The sequence below is a fragment of the Echinops telfairi genome, unplaced genomic scaffold (assembly GCF_000313985.2).
Source record: "Echinops telfairi isolate 266 unplaced genomic scaffold, ASM31398v2 ScPeMD7_25;HRSCAF=90, whole genome shotgun sequence".
In the NCBI taxonomy this organism is placed as follows: Eukaryota; Metazoa; Chordata; class Mammalia; order Afrosoricida; family Tenrecidae; genus Echinops; species Echinops telfairi.
Window position 1 is genome coordinate 32,189,083 of NW_022103922.1, and position 16,362 is coordinate 32,205,444.

At 45.4% G+C, this 16,362-nt stretch overlaps 2 protein-coding genes across 5 annotated transcripts in view; one reads left to right on the forward strand and one right to left on the reverse strand.

The window, feature by feature from the left end:
• The window catches only part of FAM219A (family with sequence similarity 219 member A), a 52,199-nt gene extending 50,336 nt beyond the window's left edge, over positions 1-1,863 (reverse strand). For 2 of the 4 annotated variants that reach the window (XM_004712381.2, XM_004712377.2), the window contains exon 1: positions 1,601-1,862. In XM_004712381.2, coding sequence (XP_004712438.1) covers positions 1,601-1,660 — 60 coding nt within the window. In that variant the 5' untranslated portion in view covers positions 1,661-1,862. Of the gene's footprint in view, positions 1-1,600 lie in introns of all 4 variants that reach the window. The other 2 variants (XM_004712378.2, XM_004712380.2) reach the window with 2 other exon arrangements.
• Positions 1,864-2,338: 475 nt separating this feature from the next.
• The window catches only part of DNAI1 (dynein axonemal intermediate chain 1), a 66,860-nt gene continuing 52,836 nt past the window's right edge, over positions 2,339-16,362 (forward strand). Inside the window, 1 exon segment of the mRNA XM_045289272.1 lies at positions 2,339-2,433. Within this exon segment, the coding sequence (XP_045145207.1) occupies positions 2,407-2,433 (27 nt within the window). The 5' untranslated portion in view covers positions 2,339-2,406.

Below are 16,362 nucleotides of genomic sequence, written 5' to 3' on the forward strand. Positions count from 1 at the left end.
CCCTGGACAGCTATTCCCACCCACCTGAGAAACTCCAGATGGGAGACAAGAACCCACTCACTGCTTCCTTCTCCTGGCTCACTTGGTCCTACTCCTTGATCCACTCTCTTTTTGGTTATTTTGATGAGATGCTGAGAACTGGAAGTACCGTCTAGTTGCAGAAGCCAGATTAGATAGAAAGAGAATCTGAAAAAGGAAAGCCAGCCCAAGGTCCTTCTGCAAGTTCAAAGAACCAACTTCCCTGCAGGTTTCTCTGACTCTCAAACCATCCAATGAAGGTGTCAGCCCAGGAAAGAAATTAGGAAGCATCTCTCTTCCCAATGGAATGCTGTCAACAGAGCCACTCTGTTTTGGCTCCTAAAATGGTGTAAGTAAGCACACAAGAGCGGGAGAGCAAAAATCTACTGAGTCTCTCCACCCTCCCGAGGCAGATAGGGCATAGAGTCGTAGGTCCTTGCCAAGGTCCACCCTGGCAGCTGGAATGGGCAGGTTACTTGCCCGGGAAGCCACAAAGCATATCTGTCAGTCAGGAGCCTCCAGACTGACTCACAGACAAAACCTGCTCCTCACCTCCCCACCTATTAACCCACAGGGGGAGGAAGCTTAAGGAGGCCTAGAGCTTCAGGATTTGGAGAGCTCTGCTCTCCTCAGCTGCGCTCAGAGACTAGGGCACCCACGCGTCCAAGTTCCAGACTTTCTCTAGCTTCCTTCTTCCTTCTAAGAGCTGGGGGTCGGGGGCGGGGTGAGGCGATGGAAAAGCGAACAGGTCCAAGTGTTCCCTCCCTTCGTGCTCTCTACACCAGCTGAGTAGCTTCAACTCTCCCTCGCGGAAAAACTAGTCAGGTAGCCCTCTGTCAGTGGCCACTGGGCACGGTCTCCCCCAAGCCTCAGATAGCCCGCCCCCTCCATCCCCTCGGAGCCGGCAGCGATGACATCATTCCTCCCTGACGCCGGGACAGCGGACTGGCGGCAGAATCTGCGCCCAGCGAGGGCTCCAAGCACGTAGGCCCAGGGGACTGGGGCCCTTTGCAAGTGGCGGGCACAGGCAGCAGGGGGGGGCCCGCCCCCTCCCCATCAGCGCCGGAGCACCGTGGGCACGCTCGTCTACGTCCTTGTTTCTCCACCTGTCAAGCACTCACCTCGGCGCCTCCTGGAGGGGAAGGGACACCCCCACACACCGTTACTGCTCCCGTTGTTCCCATGCACATCCAGAGACATGGAGGATGGCGCCCCTCCCTTGCTCCAGCATCATAGGCCTCTAAGGCTAAGCGCCTACCCGCTACCACCTCCCCATCACAGGCCCCTCTGGGCCTGCTGCCCGAGATTTTCCATCCATTTCCTTGCCATCCCCCACCACGGGGGCCCCCTCTATTCCATCCGACAGCGCTCCCGGGGATGCCCTAGGCCTACATCAGCGGTGCCCTTCGTCTTTCCAGGTCCCCGCGCTCTGGCCCAGTGCAGCATTCTCCCGCTGGGTTCTGGGCCCGCAAGTCCTCCACCCCCGGCGACCCGATGGCGCCCCCTCCACACGGCCTATTCCCTCCTGGCCCTCCGCGGCTCCCGCTCCCAGCCCTGGCCTGCCCGCCGCCCGCCCCCTCACCAGCGGCTGCATCTCCGAGTGCGCGGTGGGCACCTGGAACCGGTCGATCTCCTCCATCATGGTGCCGGCGGGCGAGCGGGTCGGGGGCGCGGCCGGGGACGCCGAAGGACCGCGCGGGGCGGCGGCCCCAGGAGCCCGGCGGTGTTGCAGACTAGGCCGTCTGCCAGGAGTCGGGCCCGCAGGCGGCCGGGAGCGAGAGGTGCGCGGGCGGGCTGGGGCCGGCGAGGCTCGGAGGGCTCGCTGAGCGCCCCAGCGGCTGTGGCCAGGCCCGGCCGCAGATCTTGCCTCGCCTACTCCTCCGCCGCCGCCTCCTGTCAGCAGCTCAGCCACTGCGGTGACTCGGCAACTCCACTTCCGGGTCCGGGACACCGCCCGGTGCTTGCATTATTCATGAGGAGGCGGTGTCTGGGAGCCTCAGTCCCGCCCACATGCAGGAGTCCTGAAGGCTCAACGTTTTCCGAGGCCGGGTTCTTGAAGGGGCGGGATTTAGCGCGCCGCGAGAGACGCCCCACGCGCCTAGCCCCGCCTTCTCTATGGTCCGGGAGGGGGCGCTAGAGGCGCCTGCGCCGTGACTGCCAGTCGGTTGCTAGGTAACCGCGTCAGGGAGCCGCGGATTCTTTCCTACAAGGGCGCGGGGACCGCCAAGACAACTACGGCTGTCCCCAGAGAACCTCTGCGACTGGGAATTAAAGTGAGAGTCCGGATTTCTTGTGCGTGGTCAAGGAGCTGGACAAACTTCTTGTTCTCATACAAGGGGGCGTTTTGTAGGCGAACCAAGGGTTGAGGTGCTTCCTGCTTCAACGAAGATGCCCCATAAGCCGCCTCGTAAGCCGGTAACGCACACCCTCTTCCGCAGCCTCTGACCTTCACCCCAGTGACCACTGCTTATACTTCTGCTGATTCTGGACCTTCCTTTCTCTATTGACCCTTAACTTTTTCTCCCCCTGTGACCCCTAACCTGTGCTCTCACTGACCTCTGACTCTAGCCTGCTCTGTGCCTCTGACCCTGGCTTCACTCCCACGCTGCTCGGACCACTCTTTCCCACTCCTCTCTCATTTGGCCTTCCCGCACCCCTGCACCCCCTCCACTCACTCGTGACCCATCCTGACTGCCCCACACTCGTTAACCACTCCCCCACTTCCACTTGGAGAGCCCTCATTACCCTATCGTTCTTCTCCCCAAGGAACACCCTCTCATCTGTCCAGCCCATTGCTATGTGGTCTGCACTAGGCTGGATTGGAGACACAGGCCCAGCCCTTTGAGGACACACAGAACGAGTGCGAGGGAACTGTCAGGGACTCTAGAACAAATCACGGGCAAGGGCTTGGTTTGGGTTTTCTGTACTGGGAGGAGAGAGAGATTCGGTAGAGAAGAGGAGGAGAGAGACTCTTTTCCAATCTCTGGCCTCCCATGACATACACTGCACATGCCCAGATGCTGGCTTCTGATGGTTTCCAGAGCCCCTGTGTCCACTCCTGGGACTCCTTGAGCCATTGTGGACACTGTGTCCTTGTTGCCACCTATCTAGATGTCATCCCTTCTCAAAGGAAGCCCTAGAAGAGTCAGCTCCCTTGCCCACCCAGCGCAGAGTACTGCTTTTCTCCCAGTGTTACCCTGGAAGGGAGCTAGCCCCAGCTTCTGGAGGAGTCTGTTAGGCATCACTTTTTCCAAACCCTTTATGCATTACCACCCTGGGACTAATTTATAGTTTCTGGCTCTGTGAAGCAAAACATCTGTTTATCGTCCTAAATTTATCTCACATAGGCCTAGGAATTTTGAAATTTGGCAAGTGTTTGCAACTTTATATTATTTTGGTCCCACCTCTTCCTTATTAGCCTCTTGTTCTTCTGCTTCTGTCACCTGTACTCCTGCTGCAGGTGACCACTAATTTCTTAGATCTTTGCTGCCATGGGAAGGCTGTTATTCCCAGGTAGCGATGCCCTCATTTTAGGACAACTTGAGTTAAGTTTTCAAGCTCATGTGCAGTGCTTAGTTTACATGATTTTTTAAAAAATAGAACATTGTAGGTCTGGTTTATATACAATAAGAGACCATTTTAGTTGGACACATTGACAAGTTTTGACAGATTTATACACGTATGTAACCACCACCACATTTTTTTTTTACCACCACCACATTTGAGATACCAGACACATATGACCTCAGAAAGTTACAAAAAATTTAAAATAATGGAATTCTCCATTGTTTTGTTCCAGTCAACGTCCATCTCCCAGCTCCAGGTAACCACTGATCTACTTTCAGCTGTAACCGCTTAGATCTGTCTTTTCTAGCACTTGGCGGTTGAACCCTCTTGAAGATCTATTTTCCCAGCCCACTAGTTGTCCTGAGAGCAGAGAGAGGCAACTACTGACAGGAAGCAGAAAAATCTGGGTCAACTGGCCCTGCACTGCCTCCTCGAAGGAAGTGTTCAGTATGATGTCAATATTGATGTGTGGAGTCGAGAAAAAGTTGGGTTGCCCTAGACTGTGTTCATTATGTCCTTGCTTCAGTGATGCGATGTTAGGTGAGGTGTCTGACTAGATGCCTTGAGATATCTGAGAAATTGTCTGTCTTCTGGGAGCTCAGTTTAAAGAGAAAGACAGAATACAGTCACATAAAGATAAAGGAACACTAGACCCCTAAGGTCAAGAGGGACAGAGGGATGTGGGTGAGAGCAGCCACTTAGTAGGAATGAGGGTCATTTAGTGTGCTGTGGGTCTGAACTTTCACGAGAAAGGGAGAGATCTGCAGTAGGATGGGTAGCAAAGATCAGACTCTACAAGGCCTTGTAGGCCACATCAAACAAGATGGACTTTGGGAACTTGAACCTCAGATCAACAGGGAGCCAACGAAAGGGCTAATTGGTAGAGTGACAAAAACCACTGATGTTTAAAACCTTCTCTTTCCCTTAACAAGCCCAGCCTTGACTTGCTTCTCCATTGTAGGCCTCCGGGTCCTCCCTGTCTTTTCCCAGATGCTTTCTGCTGCTCTCACCCACATGCCTCTGTCCATCCTGGTCTCAGGGGCCTGGTTTCCTGTGCTTGCTGCCACGTGCCGTGCCTTCCCCTCCATTGCTTCTTCATCTTCTATTCATACGTCAAGTCTCACATTAACCATCAGATTCTTCTATAAGGGCTAAGTGCCCTTCCTGTTGTTGTTAGGTGCCTTTGAGTCTGTTCCAACTCATAGCATCCCTATGTACAACAGAACAAACCACCACCCTACCCTGCACCATCTTCACATTTGCTCTTATGTTTCACCCCATTGTTGCAACCACTATACCAATCCATCTTGTTGGGGACCTTCCTCTTTTTCACTATCCCTTGCTTTATTAAGCCTGATGTCCATCTCCAGGGACTAGCCTCTCCTAGTAACAGTCCAAAGTATGTGAGACGAAGTCTTGCCCTCCTTGCCTCTAAGGAGCATTCTGGCTGTACTTCTTCCAAGACAGAATTGTTGGTTCTTTTGGCAGTCCAGGGAACTTTTAATATTCCTTGCCAACATCACAGTTCAAAAGTATCGATTTTTCCATCAGTCTTCCTTATTTAATGTCCAACTTTCACATGCATAAGAGGCAATTGAAAATATTGTGGCTTGGGCCAGGCACACCCTAATACTCAGATAGGTTATGCATTGGGCTGCTAAATACAAGGTCAGCAGTTCAAAACCACAAGTTGCTCCTCAGGAGAAAGATGAGGCTTTCTACTTATATAAAGTGTTAAATACTTGGAAAGCCACAGGGGCAGTTCTGCCCTGTCCCATAGGGTCACTATGAGTTGGAATCAACTGGATGGCAGTGAGTTTGGATTTTTTCCCCTGGATGCTAGATAGAGTTACAATCCTCATAGACTATAAATTCTGTGTTGTCAAGGATCATGTCTGTCTCATTCATTGTTCAGTCCCCTGTACCTTTTAATGCCTAGAATATATTAAATTCTTAGAAAATGAGTTAATATGAATTCTGAATGACCTTAGCTATTCATTGAAAAATTTGATCTGGGTGTGTTTGCAGGATGGGAAGTGAAGAACCTGGGGTAGGGAGACTAGTGACAGGAAAATGTCAGTGTATACACATGTTGCCTGTGTTAGCAACCCAGATCTTCCTTGGCAAGGCTTACAGAAAAAGAAGAAGAAAAAAAAACAAAGGCAAAGAAAGAATAAAAGTGAAAGAGGTAAGTAAGATTTACTTTGATTGAGCAAGCAAGGAGCAAACTAGGACTTGAGTCGCCAAGGCAAGTACACCAGGAAAGGGGATTTGCAGATTTATATACCTACACCAGGAAGTAAATGGCGAAGATTATGACTATGTAACAGATTTCCAAGGAATAATCATGAATATACATGGGGGCAGGGTTATGATTCTTGGCCAGGAAATGATTTGTCAGACCCCTTGTATCTAAATCCTGTGTGACTTGTTCTGGTGACTTTGTATTCTTTGACCAAAGTTCTTTTGTTCTGGGGTCAACAGTAGTTTGCTGCTATTCTTTCTGAGCCTATTTAGTGGACCAGTATTTATAACTGATACTCACAGGGAAGAAAATACTCAAAAGAATCAGATTATGAGGAAGGAAAGAACAGGTTAATCGTGTACAATAGATGAGGTATGTATTTCAACATCCTGTGATAATATCTCTGATATCCTAAGGTTGGATTCATTGGAAAAGCTAGGGAATTTTCAGCATTGCATAGGACCAAGTGGGTCAAGGGGTCGTCTCATCTGCATTCATGTTTATATCTGTGTTGGCAGTCAGGCTAAGAATTATTCAAGTTTGAATCACAGTGTACCTCTGCCTTAAAAACTGGGCATTGGGTATTATTATTGTTAGGTGTCATCAGATCACGTCCAGCTCATGGCATTCCCACGTATAACATAACAAAACACTGCCCAGTCTTCTACCATCCTCGCACTTGTTGTGTTTGAGCCCATGGTTGCAGCCACTGTACCAATCTATCTAATTGAAGGTCTTTCTCTTTTTCAATGACCCTTCACTTTATCCAGCTTGAAGTCCTTCTTTAGGCGTCCCTCTTCTAAGACAGATTTTCTCATTCTTGAAGCCCATGGTATACTCAGTTTTCTTTGCGAACACCAGACTTAGGTCGGGTGTACCACAGTCCTCAAAGTGACATCTTTACTCTTCAACACTTTAAAGAAGTCTTAAACCCACAGGGGCAGTTCTACCCTGTTCTGTAAGGTCATTATGAGTTGATACTGACTCGATGGCAGAGAGTTTGGTTTTAGAGTTTTGTGTGGCAGCATATTTGCCCAATGCAATATGTGATTTGATTTCTTTTTAAATTTAATTTAATTTAATTTATTTTTGTGTGTGATTTGATTTCTTGACTGCTACTTCCATGATTGTGAATGTAAGTAAAATGAGATCTTTGACTATATCAATCTTTTCTCTATTTATCGTTATGTTGCTTATTGGTCCAATTGTAAGGGTTTTTTTTACATTATGATATAATCCCTTCTAAAGTGTGTAATCATTAATTTTCATTCATTGGTGCTTCAAGTTCTCTTCATTTTCATCAAGCAAGGCTATGTCATGAGTATACTGATGGTTAACGAGCCTTCCCCCAGTCTTTTTTTTAAATTAGGGGCTCATACAACTCTTATCACAATCCATACATCCTTCCTCCAATCTTGATGCCATGTTCTTCTTCATAGAATCCAGAGTCTCAGATTATTTGCTTGGCATGTGGATTGAGTAAATATGGTAAAAATATCAACTCTGATGCATAGCTTTCTTGGTTTTAAACCATTCAATATCATCCCTTTATTCTGTTCCAGTGACTACCTCTTGTTCTATGTACAGATTATGCATGAATACAGGTAAGCGTTCTGAAATTCTCATTCTTTGGAATGTCATCTTTTAGTTTGTTATGATCCATACAGTCAAATGACCTTGCACTATCAATAAAACATAAGTAAACATTTTTTGGGTATTTTCTGTTTTCAGCCAAGATCCATCTTACATCAGCAATGATATCTTCTGCTATACATTCTTTTCTGAATCTGGCTTGAATTTCTAGAAGTGCCCTATGAATGTACTGCTGCAACATTGTTGAATTAGCTTCTGCAAAATTTCAATTGCATGTGATATTAATGATATTGTTCAATGATTTCTGTATTCTGTTAGGTCAATTTTCTTTGGAATAGGCACAGATACAGATTTCTTCTGGTTGCCTGGCCAGATAGCTGTCATCCAAATGTCTTGGCCTAAATGAGTGAGTCCCTCTAGTGCTACATCAGTTTGTTAAAGCACTTCAATTGGTGTTCTTTCGATTCTTGGGGCATTGTTTTGTTGTTGTTGTTGTTGTTGTTGTTTGGCGAATGTCTTCAGTGCAGCTTGAACTTCATTCTTCAATACCATTGGTTCTTGATCACATGCTACTTCCTGAAATGGTTGAAAATCTACCAGTGTTTTTTATGTATTCCTTCTCTCTTCTTTTTATGTTTCCCATGTCATTCAATATTTTACCTATATAATCCTTCAGTATTTCAACTTGAGGCTTGATTTTTTTTCTTCAGTTCTTTCATTCTGAAATATGCTCAGTGTGCCCTTCTCTTTTGGTTTTCTAACTCCAGGTCTTTGCACATTTCCTGGTAATATGTTGGTTTGTTTTCTTGCGATGACCTTTGAAAATTTCTGTTCCGCTCTTTTACTTCCTTTCAGTCACTTACACATTTCTGCACTCCAGAGAAAGTTTCAGCCTCTTCTGACAATTATTTTGCTCTTTCCTTTCTTGTCTTTTTAATGACCTTTTCTTGTATGATGTTCTTGATGTCATCCCACAACTTCACTGGTCATCTCTCACTAGTGTTCAATGGGTCAGCTGTGTTCTTGAGAGAGTTTCTAAATTCCGGTGGGAGATACTCAGGGTTGTGTTTTGGCACTTGTGGCTGTACTTGAATTTTCTTGAGCTTCAATCTGAACTTGCATATGCGCAATTTATGATCTGTTCCACACTTGGCCCCTGCACTTGTTTTGGCTGCTGACACTTAGCTTTCCATGATCTCTTTTCACAAATGTAGTCTATTTGATTTCTGTGGATCTCATCTGGTGAGGCTCATATATACAGTCTTTGTTTATGTTGTTGAAAAAGGTTATTTGCAGTGAATAACTCATTGGGGGGCGGGAGCTTTGCAAAATTCTATAATGTGATTTTTAGCATGGAAAGATCACCATGGCTATATTTGCTAATGAGTGGATCTTATTTGTTTCCAATCACCAGTAACTATCCATTCATCTTGATTGTTCAATCCATTTCAACTGAAGAAGTTGGTAGAATTCTTCAATTAATCATTGGCTTTAGTGTTTGGTGCATACATTTGAATAGTTGTCATGTTAAAGTCTTTCTGTAGATGTATGAACATTATCCTATCCCAGAAAGTATTGTATTTCAAGAAAGATCTTGAGATGTTGGAAATTAAGAGGTCAAAGAGGCAGATGATGCAAATATGCGTGCTCGTTAAATGGTTTTTTATTTGTTACCTACTATGTGCCAGGTACTGTTCAGGTATTGGTGATATAGCAAAACCCCCTGCTTTTCTGAGGCTTATCTTTTAGTTGGATGTAAATTGTAACAAAGAAATACATAAATATATAGAGTATTAAGTGGTGCTAGATGCCCAGGAGACAAATAAAATGAGGAAGGGAACTAGGAAGTATAAAAAGACAGAAGATTGTCATTTAAATAGGGTGGTCACAGAGGTCACATTTGAACAAAAACCGATAGAAAATGAAGGAGAGCTCTATGTGATATTTGAAGGGAAAAAAGGATTCCAGACAGAGGACATGGCAAGTGTGAAGTCCTTGAGTTAGGGGCCTGCTGCTAATGTTCTATATCAGTAAGAAAGACAAGGGGAAAGAGACAGGAGGTAAGGTCCGAGCTGTGCATCCCTAACCAAGTCTAACCAACCAGCCCACTGCTGTGGAGTTGATGTAGCAATCCTGTAAGACAGAGTAGAACTTACTTCTAGGGTTTCCTCAGCTGTAAATCTTTATGGAAGCAGACTGCCACATCTTTTTCCACAAAGTCGCTGGTGGATTTGAGCCAAGGACCATTTGGTTAGCAGCCAAGTGCTTAACCACTGCACCACCAGGGATCCTGGTTAATCAAATAACCCATGGAAAGTTAAATTGATCATAATAGAGCTCCATTAGTCATTTGTCCTTAAAATGCATGAATGTCAGGCATCATAAACTGTGGCGAGCTCAAAACATCACTGGCAATGCCCCAATAACAAAATGTCCTTCCCTCAAATGGTGAAAATTCCAGCTGATGTGTGTGTGCACGTGCAGGAGAGCTGTGCAACATTGCCAAGATTGCCCGACAGCCAGAATTCTGAGTAGAGAACTGAGTTCGTGTCTGTCGTGAACTCCAGTTCAAGGCCAATTTTCATTTATGACTAACAAGTTTTAGTACCCCCTTAGAACTCATTTGGTTATCATGGGAAAAAAATCAAAGTCTGAAATTTCACGTCATTCTCCTCTAAGAGCCAAAGAAAAGCCTTGTGTTTTTGGATCATTTTATGATTTCTCAAGAGAACCCTTCGGACGATACTTTAAGAAATCAATGTTGATCTAAATGGAGGGTGACTCGGGTAGGGGTGAATGGGGAGGATTGGTACACAGCCAAAAGAGAGTCTTAGATGACTCAAATTTTGTCCATAGAAGAAAGGACAGCCAGAGAGGAGCAGAATCGTGGGGAAGTTGATATGTTTCTGGTTGCCCAAACTAAGATGCCCTCACTTTTTTCCATTTATTTATTTTTATTTTCCAACAGTTGTATTGGTACAAAATTTACACACCATATAATGGCATAGTTCACTGGATCATATCAAGGGGAATTGTCAAGTCCCCACCACGTCTATCTTAGAGCGTTCCCTCTCCTCTTGTTGGGATCGTCTCTAAAATGAGCTATGTGTCCTCACGTTTACAACCCTTTTCCTCAGGGTCATCCTTACACTCTATCCTTACACCCTAGAAACTACCCTTTACCCCTTTACCCCCTCAATCAAACTACTTCATATTGACTGCCACCTGTCTAACACAGTATAGCTCACTGGAGTGCTGTAATAGTGCTGTAACTGTTCTTCCTTCACCCACAGGTGTGCTCCTTCCACTCCATTCTCTACACGCTATTGAGAAGAAGAATCTTTTCAAACTGCCACTTTTATTTTATCACACACCCCCTACACACACACACACACACACACACACACACTCATAACCCTTCAGTGATTCCCACTGCCCTTAGGTCAGGGACTAAATCTTCAGATCACCCTGCAAGAGTCTATCTGGACTGAGGCCGACTTGGGTCTCTAAGTCTTCATTTATACCACCCTTTCTTCCCCCGTTACTTTTATGCTTCAGTTCCATATGCTGCCTCCTCTCTCTTGAATACTCTTCACACCCGTTCTGGCACATGAAGAGTTTATCCCAAACATCAGTCTTCGCAATCTGTTCCAACGCTCCCGACCGTGTTCCTGAAGAACAGTTTCCTCTATTATATCATCTCAGCGATCTGCGTTCCTTTTTTTCAACACCCTGCATCACAGTTTGCAATTATTCACTTATTGGATTCCTGGCTTTCTCTTTCATTAGACTGTGAGCTCCTTGAGAGCAGGGCCTGTAGATGCTTTGCTCACATCTGGGTACTTAGCTCCTAACACAGTGGCCATCCCACCAGACGTTCTCAATCAGTGACTGATGAATGGAATGTCGCAGGGGAAGGAGCATGAGTGCTATGAAAGTGTGTGGCAGGCCATCCGAGTGCTGACTCTGGGGATTGAGTAAAAACTTTTGGGGAGAACGCTGCATTTACGATTTGGACAGAGGAAGAAGAATCCAAATCAGAATGAAGAAGCAATGACCAGTGAGGCGAGACAACAAAAAGCCAACGGAAGAGTGTGTTCGTAGTGAAAGTGTGTGGTCAGCTACGTTACATGTTACTGAGCGGTCCATGAAAATGTGAACTCAGATGTAGACATTAGGTTTAATAACGGAAGTGACTGAGGAACTTGGCAAGGACAGTTCTGGGGATTAAAGCCAGACTGAATTAAGCTAAGAAGGCACTAGAAATCGAATGAGCATGGTCTGTTTTCTTAAAAGATGAAAAGTGAGATGTGAATATCACAATGCTGAGAGGAAAGACCTTGATGGAGAGAAGACCTGAAGGTAGAGGAGACAGATCAAATAATGACTAGCGTGAAGGCACCGGGGGGAGAGGGGCTTGGATAGAACAGTTTTGGAAGGAGAAGGAACGCTTCCTAACAGAAGAGAAGAGAAGAGGAAGGGGTGGGTGCAGATGAGGATAATTTAGAGGTTTCGTGGCAGGAAGTTGAGAGTGTTTTCTCTTCTCTTTTCCTCGTGGTGTTACAGAATTCCTTCTGGAAGTGATAACTAGAAAACAAATTTTGCCAGTGCCTGCTCCATTTTGTTATGATTACAGTCATGCTATTTTCAGAGTTATGGTCTGAGGTTTGTCATGCATAATTATCAGATTACAAAACAGCTGTGAGCATTTGAGGCCAGGACTTGGTCTTCTCCTCCATTTACTGTGGAACCTAGCACATTGTTAGTACTCGGTCCATGCCAGGTTCTCAAAGAATAACGGAGAGGGCAGATCTGCTTATCCTTGGGCTTTGCAGCGTGCCGGCTGAGGCTGAAGAGTCATTTTGATTCTCTGGCTCCAGCTGAGAGAAAACCACATGAAACGGTTTTCTGTCTGTTAGGAATTTGTACAGAGTGCTCAGTCAGTTGCCGAACACTGGCAGAGTTGTATTGGAGAAGCAGCAAAAGGCAGGCCATGGATCAAACTTTTTGGTTTCCCAGTTTCATATCTCACAGCACTTTGCCCTATTCTGAGAGCTCACTGGATTATAGTTTGAATGGTGGATTTACATCCTCCACTTAGCCACTTTGCTCTCCTCCCAGACTTGAGAACCTTGGGAATGGGAACCAATTCACTGTTGATGCTTCTTGAGCTGCCTCCTTAAGAAGTGGCACAATCATGATAGTGTAGTTGCGTGTCGTTGAGTCAATGCAGACTCATGGTGATGCCGTATGATGGAGTAGAACTGCCTAATAGGGTTGCCGAGGCTGTAAGCATTACAGGAGCAGACCACCAGGTCTATCCTCCTGCAGACTACCCTGTAGGCTAGTAGCTGAGCACTTATCCATTGGCACACACCAGATGCCTAATAAATATTTGACAAATGAATGATGGAAAGGTGTGTCCTGCAATACTCTGAAACAGAAAGAAACTTTTCTTTCTGAGTTTACGGGTGAACCACATGCTTCTTTTATCCTAGCCAAAGAAGCCCAATTCTGTTAACAGCCTGAATTCTATCATAGTCCTACTAGAGAGACCCTACTCCTGGTGCGGGCTGCTGACCAGAGGGTCAGTTCAAATCAGTTCCTGTGAAGATTCGCAGTCTCAGAAACCTTAGTACGAGTTGCTATCCGCTTGATGGCAGTGGGTTGGGTGGGGTTCCCCTGGTCTTAACTTCAGTCTCTATCTTTTTTTTTAACCTCACATCCAGTTTCATGTTCACTATTTTCATTTCAGTGTACCATCATGAGATTGTCCTGAATATTTAAAAAAATAAATTAACATATAAGTGGATGCAACAATTTGTTCATCCCTGGATAGCCCTGGATGTGGCTTGTCCCACAATTCTGTATGCTGGTTAATTATTGTGCTCCCTCTGCCTGGGATACTCAGGTCTTTGCTACTCCTCTTTCTCTTTCTGGGCGTGACAAACTCTACACCAAACCCAAATCCAAGCCTACTGCCGTTGAGTTGATTCTGACTCATAGTGACCCTATAGGACAGAATAGAACTGCTCCATAGGGTTCCCGTGGCTGAAAAGTCTTATGGAAGCAGACTGCCCCATCTTTCTCTTGCAGCACAACCAGTGGGTTTGAAACACAGAACTTCCTGTGTGCTCACCTGATGCATCACCCACTGCATCACCAGGGCTTCTGACAAACTCTGCTCCTGGCCATTGGGTTGATTCTGATTTGACTCACAAGGACCCTATAGGACAAAGTAGCACTACCCCTTTATGTTTTCAAGGCTGTAAATCTCTGGGAACAGAAAGCCTCATCTTTCTCCTGTAATTAGCAGTCCAACGTGTAACCACTATGCCTCCAGGACTCCTGGACAAACTCTCAGGCTTTTTTTAAAAATTAAATTTTTAAAATTTTAATTGAACTCTTTAAGTTGCAAAGAACACAGATCACTCAAGTTAGTTCAAGTAAAGGGCTGCAGGGGTGAAGATGAAAGATGTATGTGTGAGTGTGTGTGTGTGTGGTCTGTATTGGAGCCCTGGTGGCATGGTGGGTTACACACTAGGCTGCAAGGTCAGCTGTTCAAACCCACTAGCCACTCCTTGGGGAGAAGATGAGGTTTTTCTGCTCCCGTCATTCTACTTTGTTGTATAGGATTGCAATGAATGAGAATTGACTTGATGGCAGTGAGTTTTATATTGTATAGAGGTATTATAAATACATAGGTCTAGACTTGGAATGATAAAACTGAATCTATTAGTTCTGAAATAAGTGGGGGTCAACTCCTCTCTCCATATAGCTCATGGCATCTTTATTTCTCTTAGCAGCTCTATCTGATTCCCTGCTCTCAACCCCTAACTCACCCTCTTTCCCGTGATTTCTGTTCTCTCATAATGTGTGTGTCCAGCTCATCCTGGCCTCTGTCTGCCTCACCAGCATGTCCATCTCTCTGTCCTACTACTGGTTCTCTCTGTAACCTCAGTCAGATTCTTGGAGTGGGAATCTGGTAGACACCAGCTTCTCTGTTCCCCACTAGCCCGTGTCAGGAAAGCATGGCTGTCTGAGCAACCACAGACCTCAACCAGCAGGTTCCCTCAGAAGGAGGGGGGGGGGGTTCTCTGCGCTCCTCCAATGCCAGGTGCTTTACTCCACATGAACTATATGGTTTCTGTTATAGCCCGTTCTCACCAATTGTGTTAGAAGGGGCCTCAGATTTCTTCCAGTTCAATACTTTCATTCAGGGCTGATATTTACATTAGAAAAGGTTCTGTCCTTCACAGAAAGCCTTTACTGTGGGATTTTTTCCCCCTTTTAAAGAGCACATTTCTGCAATGAATTTAAAAATACAGCACACTTTGTATATCACTTTTGAAGATCTTTAAATAGGACACTTCCACCCACTTCTGGCCACAATAGCAGGTAGTCCTGGCCTTGCCAGACAACTATCAACCTGGATACAATGTAGGAGGTGACACTATAGGAGGTGACTGTTGTTAAGTGTTGGACAGTAGATAATAGTGGACAATGATTCTGGAAGGCAGAAAACACCCAATATGAGGCACATATTTGCCATATATCTCGGCTTAGGGAACGTTTCTGATCATGGCACTGAGAGATAGGACAACAGGGTAATCCAGAGGCTGGAATTAGCAGACCATGACTTTAGAGCAGTAATTATAAATATATTTAAAGACTTAGCGGAATGTTACCTTTTTACACCTTCAGTTATGCTTTTCTTTTTAATCATTTTATTGGGGGACTCTTACAAACCTTATAACAATCCATCATTCAATGGTATTAAGCACACATGTGCATGTGTTGCCATCAACATTTCCAAAACAATTTCTTTCTTCTTGAGCCCTTGGTATCAGCTCCTCTTTCCCCCCTCCCTCCCGTGCCCTCCCTCCCCCTGTGAAACATGGATCAATTCGATATTAATATTGTTTGTTCATGTCTGACCCTGTCCCTTACAGGTGTCTCCCTTCACCCACCTTCTGTTACTTGTCCCCCGGGTGGGGGTGGGGCTATCTAGCCAGAGAAGTGTTATCTTAATGGGTGGACACATGGGTGATCTAAGTAGAAAAATGGGAAGGATAAAAAAGCACCATTTTGAAAATGAGAAATGAATTACAGGATGTGAAGATGGACTCATTAAAAGGTCTAATCCGATAAATAGATAGCGACAAGATTAAAAAATCAAGAGTCTTTTTTTATTATTAAAAGATCATTAAAAAATATTATTTTATTGGGAGTTCTTACAACTCTTGTTACAATCCATTGCATCAGGCATGTTTATACATATGTTGCCTTCATTCTTTTCTAGATATTTACTTTCTATTGAACCCTTGGTAACTCCTCTTTTTATCCCTCCCCTCCACCATGGCCCCTTGATAGATTGTAAATAAATTATTATTTTTATCTCTCACACCAACTGCTGTCTCCCTTCCCCCGTGTTTTCTATTGTTCTTCCCCCTGGAGAGGGGTGTATGGTTGTGTGTCTGTCATTGCGATAGGTTCCCCCTTTCTCCCTTGCTCCCTGCTGCCTTCCCCCTGCCCTTCTAGTATTGCTATCATCCCTCCTGTTTCTGGATTCTGTGTGTTGTGAGCTCCCATCTCTTTTTTTTAAAAAATAATTTTATTGGGGGGCTTGTACAACTCTTATCAGAATCCATACACCCATCCATTGTGTCAAGCACATTTGTACATTTGTTGCCATCATCATTCTCAAAAAATGTTCTTTCTCCTTGAGCCCTTGCTATCAGCTCCTCATTTTTACCCTTCCCTCCCCACCCCACTCCCTCGTGAACCAAACCCAGAGTCTTAACCACCTGTTGGGATAGAGCTCACAACACACAGAATCCAGAAACAGGAGGGACGATAGCAATACTAGAAGGGCAGGGGGAAGGCGGCAGGGAGCAAGGGAGAAAGGGGGAACCTATTGCAATGACAGACACACAACC